This window comes from Scardinius erythrophthalmus (genome assembly GCF_964197995.2).
Source record: "Scardinius erythrophthalmus genome assembly, chromosome: 23".
Lineage (NCBI taxonomy): Eukaryota > Metazoa > Chordata > Actinopteri > Cypriniformes > Leuciscidae > Scardinius > Scardinius erythrophthalmus.
Genome location: NC_138243.1, coordinates 12,112,277 through 12,123,151, shown reverse-complemented (window position 1 = coordinate 12,123,151; position 10,875 = coordinate 12,112,277). Strand labels below are relative to the sequence as shown.

General features: G+C 36.7%; 1 protein-coding gene across 2 annotated transcripts; it reads left to right on the top strand.

Annotated features, from left to right (window-relative positions):
* The first annotated feature begins 3,202 nt into the window (after positions 1-3,202).
* LOC308684168 (diamine acetyltransferase 1-like) lies at positions 3,203-5,341 on the top strand. Of its 2 annotated transcripts, XM_081355279.1 has the most exons (6): positions 3,203-3,436; positions 3,760-3,811; positions 3,885-3,968; positions 4,127-4,228; positions 4,297-4,337; positions 4,574-5,338. In XM_081355279.1, the coding sequence occupies exons 1-6, from the start codon at positions 3,371-3,373 to the stop codon at positions 4,742-4,744; spliced, it is 516 nt and encodes a 171-aa protein (XP_081211405.1). In that variant the 5' UTR covers positions 3,203-3,370; the 3' UTR covers positions 4,745-5,338. The 2 variants fall into 2 exon arrangements, with proteins under 2 accessions (XP_081211405.1, XP_081211406.1); XM_081355280.1 differs by lacking the exon at positions 4,127-4,228 and having other exon boundaries at positions 3,242-3,436; positions 4,574-5,341.
* The last annotated feature ends 5,534 nt before the right edge of the window (positions 5,342-10,875 follow it).

The following is a 10,875-nucleotide window of genomic DNA, read 5'->3' as shown; positions in this document are numbered from 1 at the left end:
ATGGCAAACTCTATAGGCCTTTTCAGAATGTTTGTAAACAATAGGCGCCGAGTTACTTCCGGGTGGCAGAACGCGAGCGGCTTCCACTGACTAACTGAAGAGATCCAGCCGGCGACTGCAACAGTTACATAGTTAAAAACATTGTTGTTGATCAAAGTTGAAACGATGATGAAAACGTGTTGTGTTTGGGGTTGCGCTGCCAGATATACAGCAAAAGGTGTAGGGTTTTATCGATTTCCTGTGGGTGAGGAGGTTATAGCGACTGACCTTGAGACTCACGCAATTGTATGAGGCTCCACGTATAGTAGGATTTAAATCAAACTTCGATTATCAATATAACACACGTGCATATACACCTATAAATTACCCGCATATACATGTAGGCTATACTATTGGATGTTCAAAATACATATGAAATACACGTGCACACTAATATGAAATTCATACCAATGTTAGTAATGAATGCATACACTTGTGAATATTGCATATAAACTTGACGCATGCATACACCTATAAATACTCGCATACATAGCCTACACAACTAAAGCATGCATCCACGTTTTAATTTGTATGCGTGAGTGTTTTATGGATGTATATGCGCATCGAGTTTGTATGTGCGAGTGTTTAGGTGTGTCTGCGTGCTGCGAGTGTATATGTATGTGCGAGACGAGTGTTTATAGGTGTATATGCATGGAAGTTTATAAGTATTTATAGGTGTACGCGTGCGTCAAGTTTATGTAGCCTATATGCAAGTTATTCACAAGCATTCATTAACATAATATGTATTGGTATGGATTTCATATTAGTGTGCACGAGTATTTCATATATGTATTTTGAACATCCAATAAATGTATATGCGAGTAATTTATAATAGTATTGTGTTATGTATGTATTGATAAGCGAAGTTTGATTTAAATCCTACGTGGCGCCTCATACAATTGTCACTTTTCACACGCTCTCACAACATCCATTTTCTCACGCAACTTACCTAAATGTATATTCCTCATACATAATATCAACCAATCAGTGTTTTTGAACCGCGCAAAGGTCGATATAACAGCTGGAGAACAATTGTCACGTAACATTTACCTCAGGAAAGCCATTTAATGACCATGATATACGTTATTTTGGCTAGAAAAAAGAGCTAGAGTATTTTGCTAATTATGTGTAGGCCTACTATATTACATATTTATTATATTTTTTACTTATATCATTAAACACAGTTGTTATTATGATAAAAAAATGCATTATATTTTTTATTTTTTTTTATTACATTTTTACTGTCGACGGTGGGCCTCCTTTCCAAGCAATTTACTAGCGTTGTCATAGGAACGCTTCGGCTTTTGCCACCCGGAAGAACGTCTATTACTGTTGTGACGTCATGGTGAATTGTCGTATTGAACGTGAGTAATGGTATTTGTATGACACAAGAGGTTTCTGCCAATGTAGAGTGTTCTGATTGGTCACTTAAATTGTTTTTTCAAAGTTAGTCTGCTATGTAGGCAGTAGACAGCGAGCCAGCGTAGCCTACTAGTTTTGGAACAGATCCAGTGTTTGGGAGAGAGCTCTTTCTCACTCCGTTGGGTGTAAAGAAGCCATACACACTATTGTACGCTTCTCTATTTTTGGCGTCTGATTAATGTTCCTGGCCGCTTTAGAGACTCTCTGATATATGGCTTCTACTTAAATATATTTTTCAAGAGAGGCGACACCTTTGTGTATTTCCTGTTCTATTTCATGTCTTTTTCACAAGTGCACCAACAAAGTAATCTCTATCATTTTGTTAAAGTGTCTTAAATATGAAGTGTATAATTTATGTGCCATAGTGTCACTGAATTGCAAAAATCACTGGTTTCTTGAACAATCCCCCGTCTTCCTTTAGTCAGACAAACAGATAGTCCCACTGGACTAATCAAATGAACTAAATACATTTACATAGGGGATCATCGAATGGCAGAAATATTAAAGAGGGGCAGTCATGCTTGATATTTAAAAGGTGAAGTGGATTTCTTGGCACATGGAGACATGACACCATCATTACCAACAAAACCACTAAGAAAATTGCTGACAGATTACTTAACTGAAAGCCTTTGCCCCATCAACATTTTCTTAAAAGCCTTGACATTTTTGAGCAATAAGCTCATTTTCAAATGATAAACTGGCATGTGACAATTATTAGTTTACACTCTAAAAACTGCTGGGTTGTGTTAACCCAATTTTGGGTCAAATATGGTCTCACCCAACGTTGGGTTAAAAAAATGCAATTTAAAAATGGACAAATTGCATTTTGGACAAAATCAAAAATGAACAAAAATGCAATTTAAAAATGGACAAATTGCATTGGTTACATTAAAAATGTAAACCAACGGCTGGGTTTGTCCATTTTTAAATTGAATTTTTAACCCAACGTTGGGTGAGACCATATTTGACCCAAAATTGGGTTAACACAACCCAGCAGTTTTTAGAGTGCATTAAAGCAGGGTTTCCCAAATGGGGAGCTCATGATGCAGAGGTGGGAAGTAACGAAGTAGGCCTACATTTACTTCGTTTGAGTATTTTTTTTGGAAAATGTTTACTGAGTACACTGAAAAAAATGATTCGTTGAATTTACTAAAAAAAATTATCGTAAGTGTGCACACAATTGATTTTAGCTACATTTAAACAAATGCATTAAGTTGAACTTAAATTTTAGTTCAACTTAATGCATTTATTTAAATGTAGCTAAAATCAATTCTGTGCAACCACTTACGATAAAAAAAAATAGTAAATTCAACGAATCATTTTTTTCAGTGTAGATTTAAATGTGCATGGGTAATTTAACTCGAGTACATTTCTAATGAAAAAACTGTAGCTACTTTTACTTCGTTACGTTGGGCGACGTTCCTCTCGTTACTTTATTTGAATAAAGACAGGTTTATTTAAAAAAAAAAAAAACAACTTCGTGTTAAATGCGTAGTTTATTCCAAGCGCGCTGAATCTTTTCTGGGGCATGAGCGATGCTCAATTCATAAATAAATTACTCTTTTGAGTTGATTCTGTTCAAAGACTTCATCAAACAAGTTGGCAGATCTGTCTAAATTGGTTCGCAAATCAGTTTGAATGATTTGTTCAGTTTCACTCCCCGCACTGAATTGTCTGAAGCTGTTTCACACTCGGAGTCGTAACAGGAATGTTTAAGAACATCAAGAGCGTTGGATGAAGTGGGCGTGGACCTAAAATAGCCGGTTCAGCTGCTGCATGCGAGACCCTGACATGAGAAGCTCGAACTTAGCGGAGGGTAATATTCTGGGAAGCGAATGAAGAAACACCTTTTGCTTCACTTTACATATAGAGGACTAGTGAGAAAAGGGAAAAAGAGCAAAAGAAGAAAATGGCCAATTTTAATTTGCGTAAAGCGGAGCCCAAAGACGTGCCTGACATATTGCGACTGATAAAGGTAGACTTCACACTGGTTTATACATATGGATATTTTAAAGTAAGATATGTAAGAATTATGCTGTAGAAAACTTTTAAAAAGTGCATACATATGCTTTAGAATACGTTTATTTTGTGTTCTGTTGCACAAAATCATACTACAAGTAACCATCACATGCATCTATTCTGATTTTTATATTGTGAAATACTTTCAAATCAGTTTCATGACATTGATGAATTATCCAAATATGACCCTGCTTTAAAACAAGCTAGGCCTGGAGCCAATCACCTACAGAACTTGATGTACAACATAGTTCAGGAAGCATTTTTTCTTACCTTCTGTAGGATCTCGCCAAGTATGAAGAAATGGAAGACCAAGTTATATTAACTGAGAAAGGTGAGACGACTCTATATGTAAAATGTGAAATCTCATCAATAGTTTGCCCGCAGTGACAAGTTTTGTTTTTCAGATCTGCTCGAGGATGGATTCGGAGATCACCCGTTTTACCACTGCATGGTCGCAGACGTGGCAGCTGAGAACCAGAAAGTCCAGGGTAAAACAGCAAGATGATCTTTAATGAAACGTTGAATAGCTGAGTTGTCTGTTCTACAGATGAATGTGAAACGTTTTATCAGAAGTTGCGTCCTAAAAAAGGCGTTCTTACATTTAACATTCATACACAAGTAATGCAATAAGTGTTCACACTTCTAGGTTATTCTGTGATTGGATATGCCATGTACTACTTCACCTATGATCCTTGGATTGGCAAACTGCTGTACCTTGAAAATTTTTATGTAATGAGAGAGTACAGAGGTAAGGGTGTATCTTATGAAACTGCAGGCATTTTCTCAATCCCCCCTGACTAATTTCATACTTCACAGGTTTTGGAATTGGGTCTAAAATCCTGAAAACCCTCAGTGATGTAAGTTACCCGTTTTCATCTGTTGCACACATGGTTTGTATCATTAAAGACTCTAACCCATACAAAAATTTTTTTTGATACAAAACTCTGTAATTGCTGAAACAAAATAGTATAAGCATGTAGTTTCAAACTTAAAATAGACCACAGATTATGTAAAAGTTTTGTTGTCTTTATGGTGGTTGTTTTCATGCATTACACGTCTAGATGCTTCCATAACGAGTTGTTTCCTCCTACAGACAGCGGTGAAGAATCGTTGCAGCAGAATGCATTTCATCGTGGCTGAGTCCAACAAGGCATCCATCGACTTTTACAAGCGACGTGGGGCTTTCGACCTCTCGCTGCAGGAGGGATGGCGACTTTTCAGGATTGATAAGGAGAATCTCCTGAAAATGTCGGCTGAAGAGTGAGCTGGCCCAAAGTTCCAGTGTTCAATGAGGGAGTAGGGATATCTCGCAGCCATTTCTCAGTTTAAAAAAAAATTAATGACTTTAAATATTTTAGACACTGTGGGTATTAATCATGTTAACATAACAATTTAGTCTTGAGATGGAGTTATAGCAGTACTTGTAGTCATATTCTATAGTTTGCATGTCAAATTAACTTGAATTGAATGCATTGAAAATAAAAAACGAAAACGTATTTGTATTTAATTATATATGCATAACATAACACCTTCAGGCATTCCTCCCACAACAAATGTGGAAGTCATAACGGTAAAAGTGTAAAAGCAGACTACATACTGCACTGTACTGTAAATGAACAGAGAATGGATTGTTTCCTGGAGGTTGCTATGTTTTGCAGAGGAGTTGCAAATGGAGACGTGAAGTCGGACACTTTCTGGTTCCCGTAGTGACCGCTCACGTGGTGTTTGCATACTTTACCACAGCTGAAGTGAAATAAATGCAATATTTGCCAAATAATACACAGATGTTTCAGAGACATTTTAAATTCAATACATACAGCATCTGTTTGAACAAGAATAAAGTTCAACATAAGCCACTATCAATGAAGTGGAGTCTACGTTTTTTAATCAGTTTTAATTTGATAAACATGACACAATATAACATCGCAACTACATGAAACGAGTGTTTACTGTTATAAAAAACAGATTTGTGAGCTTTAGAGGAACTAAAGGTGTTCGAATAAACATGAAACACACGTGATCGTTGTCATGCGGTGAGTTCGGCCAGTCGTGGAACAGCTGTGTCGCCATCATGCCATACGTCACAGTCACGTGGCGTCGGCGCTGTATCAAGTCGGAAAAAATTTCTAACCAGCATGCACTGCTTCAAGTCAGCCACCGATCGGTCTGCGCAGAGCTGCATGAAGTCGAACAAGCCTATTTTCTTTCCTGGTTCGGTTGAAACACACCCCTTAATCACAGCCTAATGGAGGAGTATTAGACTCATATTCTGACTAGAATCTGAGTATGACGACATCAGGCTAGAAAACAGTCACATTTTTGACAAAACTATTAAGCAGCACAACTGTTTTTCAACATTGCTAATAATAAATGTTTCCTGAGCACCAAATCAGCATATTATTCAACTTGGAAAATTCAGCTTTTTCATCACATCCACAGGAATTAAATATATTAAATTTGATATATTAAAGGGTTAGTAACATTTCATTTTTGGGTGAACTAACCCTTTTCATTCCACAGTTAATTTTCTATTGAAATAGTATATAAATATTTTACTGTATTTTTAATCAAACAAATGTAGACTTGGTAAGCATAAGGAACTTTTCAAAAACACTTCACGCCATGTTGTTATTACTGTAATTACAAGATTAAAGGGGGGGTGAAATGCTCATTTTCACTCAATCTCCTGTTAATCTTGAGTACCTATAGAGTAATATTGCATCCTTCATATCTCCAAAAAGTCTTTTGTTTTATTATATTTTTAATTGAAAGATTGGCTGTACCGAGTCCGGAAAAAAACGAGCGGCTGGGGGCGGGCCGTGTGGGCGAAGCTAAAGCTGTGCTAACGCGCCGAGCTAACAACACACAGAGACATTTGAAGTAGTTTTACTCACCGAACCTTTATCATTGTGACTGCTCAATCCTTAAGCATTAGACGATCTGCAAATCCGATCTGGGCTTTGTTTATAAAACAATCATCGTCGAAATGCAGGGAACAACAGTCTTGCACAACTCCGTTTATGCTCTCGAAAACAAACTCCATCCACGGGTGCCTTAACGCCGGGTTCTTTGGAAATCTGTGCAGGGTTGTCTTGCCCTGGCAACCAAAAACACACTTCTTTGGTGACACTGACTTCCCAAAAGCCGGGCAGGGCGCTTTGATGGCGAACTGCTTTCACTCTCTTGCTCTGTTTTATGAGTGCGTGCGCGCCCGCGATCTTACCGGAAAAGTGCCCTTAGGACCCATATAAGGAAATTCCGCCCTCTCTTACGTAAGACAGAGCCATACTCGAAAAAAACTTTCCGAAACTTGTGACAAACCGGAAGGACAATTTTTGGAACAAAAATACTCCTTCAAACGTACAACTTAACTTTTGAAACTTTGACCATGTTTAGCATGGGAATCCAACTCTTTAACAGTGTAAAAAACTCAGTATGCATGAAACAGTAATTCACCCCCCCTTTAAGACTTTTAAAAAATATTCACATCCTAGTAAAACTCGTAATTACAGATTGTTAACTGGGAATTTTCTGAGAGCTCCCATTTGTACCACGCGACAATGATAGGGTTGTCATAGAAAAGCTTAAAGCAGGGCTATGCAGTTTCGGGAATTTCTTTGCTGTATTCTCGCTTTTTGCTCGCAGGTTTCTCTATAGAGCTCCCCCCACAGCTTCGGAATAGATATTTGACAACACTGTCGAAAAACTCGTTGGCGACTCTCAGATACCAGAGGCTATAGATCAACGACATCAAAGCAGATGGGACATTCTTTAAAACGTCTTCTTCATTCGGGTTCGAACAGCGTGAGGGAGCGCAATAATGACAGAATTTTAGCAGATTTTTTTGCCGTAAATCAATTCGTTACATTGCGAGACCTGATATCACGCGATACTTCCTGACGCTGAGGCCGGCGGCCCGCTGGCCCAAAGTTGCAAGGGTGGTTTTTCGGCTCACAGTCGCTTAGGGGGTGCGAAACGACCACCATTCAACCTGAAAAAAGTCATATAACTATTACAATGACTCCAAAGCTGTTCGGTTAAGGTAAAAAAGTTACTTAGTTCACCTTTAATTCCAAGTCCGAGGACGTAGAACGGTGAAGTAGAAATTCACGTGCTGTTATCTCATAATTACGACATTGCGTGAACGCAGCATGAAGCATATCTTTTGAATGGAAGTATATGTCTGTGAAAGTTTCTTCAAGAATGCGGCATAACAATTTAGTCAAAGGCAATTAAACCTTAAAGACATTTGGTCTGAACCTGCTCAAGACATTAGCACTGAATGCACAGTCTTGGGAGAGAAAAAAAAAAAAACTAGGACAACACTGAGCCAAGTATCAGATTTCTCCTCACTTTGTCCTTGGATGGTGACTTCCCTCTCAGCAGCTCCTCCAAAACAACTCGCCCTTCTGAACCCCGGGAAAATATGTAGTCTTTTGTGGTCTATTAAAAACAAACAGAAACACTTACGCTGAGAAAACACAATCAGGTCATATTACCCATCATCAGTAGACAATACAATTCTAATATTCAACTCACATTCAAGTGGTTCCAAACCTGTATGAGTTTCTTTCTTCTGTTAAACACAAAATAATTTGTTTTGAAGAATGTTGGTAACCAAACAGTTGATGGACCCTATTGACTTCCATAGTACTTTTTTCCCAAACTATAAAAGTCAACGTTTGATTACCAACATTCTTTAAAATATCTTCTTTTGTGTTCAGAAGAAGAAAGAAATTCACACAGGTTTGGAACAACTTGAGGGTGAGTAAATGATGACAGAATTTTCATTTTGGGTGAACTGTCCCTTTAAATTGTACTTTTGAATTCTAAACAATTGTGCAAATATTAAAGAATCAACTTAGTGTTCATATAATTTTCTGTGCTGTTCCAGTGAGGCAGGGAATAGTATATTATTCACTTTAATTGACTGAGCTTATCCATGGAAAAATTCTCCAAATTTCCCTCCACTTTTTAGTTTTACACTTATGGATGGCCACACAGGGAAAAAATAGGAAGGAACACAGATTATCAGAACGCACAATTCACAGACCGAATTTCCTCCAGGCAAGCGCTGTTAATAGCCCTTCCAGACAAAACAAACAAAAGTAACCAGTAACCAGCAAACAGTAGACCTTGATATTATTAAAATGGAATAAATAATAACAAATACTGAATTAGAATCATACCTTTTGCTAAATAAAGTCCCGGAATTCCAGAAAAAACTATTAACACCCAAACTGGCGTAGAACTCAGATGGAATGTCATTAAAAAATGCATATATATCTGAGAAAAAAGAGAAATGCAATACTGTTTAATATAACCACACAAACAGTAGTATAGATTAGGGGTTTCAAACTGGGGTCCAGGGATGGAGTGGGGGTCTGAGGAAATGTTTAGAAAAAAAAGTGTTGAAAATGTATATTAAAAATAATTGATAAAACAAATTAATAAATAATATAATAATAATATAAAATAATTATATATAAAACAATTATATATAGATACAAATGAGATAAACAAAAACAATTAGAAAATACAATATATTAAAATTAATTATAAAAATACATTAAAAAATAAACAGATTAATAAATAAAAAATTAGGAATAAAATAATTAATAAAAATAATATTTTATAAATATTATATCTTTTTATATATTTATAATATTTATTTTTCACAGTATAAAATTGGGTCTTTATTCATAAAAATGTATATCTACCTTTTAAATTTTAGGTTTGTGGCATCTATTAGATTGAAAACTCATGTGTTTTTGTCCGTACCCTTTACAATATTTTGAGTGTTACTCACACCGGGCTTAACAGTCTTGTAGTAAGACATTTTAGGTAACAGATATATTACAGGTTCATTTTGTAATTATTTATCACAATCATAAATTATGAGCATAATAATTGTGGCTAAACAAGCCAACATAACTTGCATGTATTTTCTCCATGGTGTGTATTTTCCTGGAGGTGGACAAGAGTCATAAAGAAATCATGAGAACTATAAACCAAACATTATGAAATTTAAATAATAAATGAATAGATAAAATATGGAGAAGAGATGCATGAATACTGATATCATCTTTATCTTATTTATCTGCATCTTATTGATTTACACTGTATTGACTACATTTTGTTTCCCTAGAAGTCAAGCTTTTCTTTTCTGAATCACTAAACAATGTCAGTTTTAAAGCATACCTGAAACCATGAAATATAAGGTTCCACTGTCTTTCTCAGAGACACCACACCCACACCCACACCCACACCCACACCCAGACATCAGGCGAAGGCCAAGCGCTCCAGGCACTGCCACGGGCAGGACCACCTGAACAGAGAAGGGCACAGAAAACGAAATAAGAACCTCAGAAGCAGTGCAAATTTTGTATTCATATAAGTACGAGTATTGGACAACTGAAAAACAGTATTACAATGGAGCACAATGAAGCAGCACGTTTTAACATAATATGAGTTGCCTTGTTTATTAGGCAGAACACTGAAGCATCAGTTTCACATGATTCAAGAGGAGGCAGGTCACTCTCTAAAGCAGGGGTGTCCAAACTCAGTCCTTGAGGGCCACTGTCCTGCAAAGTTTAGCTCTAGCCTGCCTCAACACACCTACCTGGAAGTTTCTAGAATGCCTAGTAAGACCTTGATAATCTGGTTCAGGTGTGTTTAATAGTTGGAGCTAAACTCTGCAGGACAGTGGCCCTCCAGGAGCAGGACTGGACATCCGGGCTCTGAAGAGACATTGCTAGAATTCCAGGCATAACATAATTGATTAGAAAACGACAGTAATATAGTAATCATGCAGCCAGAAAATTATAGTTCTTAAACATATAGATTATAATCCGGTTAAATATAAACATCACAATAAAAAAAAGTGAAAGCAAATCTGCAAATGCATCATTTGCCAGCGATGAAGATCTTAGTTGAACATCTTCGTATGCTATCTGTGAATGTATGATTCCACAGGACGATACATTTGTTTTAATTTCATGCAGGTAATACATTTTACAACCAAAAAGATTATTACGCCACGATAGGACTACTACACTCAAAAAAGTGCTTATGGGCATTCACTGGATGACCATAAATCACTCATTTTAGATCAATTCAAATATTATACATTTATTAACAGATGTATTTTTTTTTTTTTTTTGAAGAAATGTAAATTACCAAGATTGTATATATGAGAGTGAATTTACTTGGAATAATGATTTAAGTTTGTGGCCTGACCCTGCCGACTGCGCATGTCACTGAGAGCTGTGGACTGTGTTTTGAGCCAGTTCTCAGATTCCATCAAAAATATCTTAATTTGTATTCCGAAGATGAACAAAAGTCTTACGGGGTTGGAACAACATGAGGGTGAGTAATTACTGACAGAATTTTCAT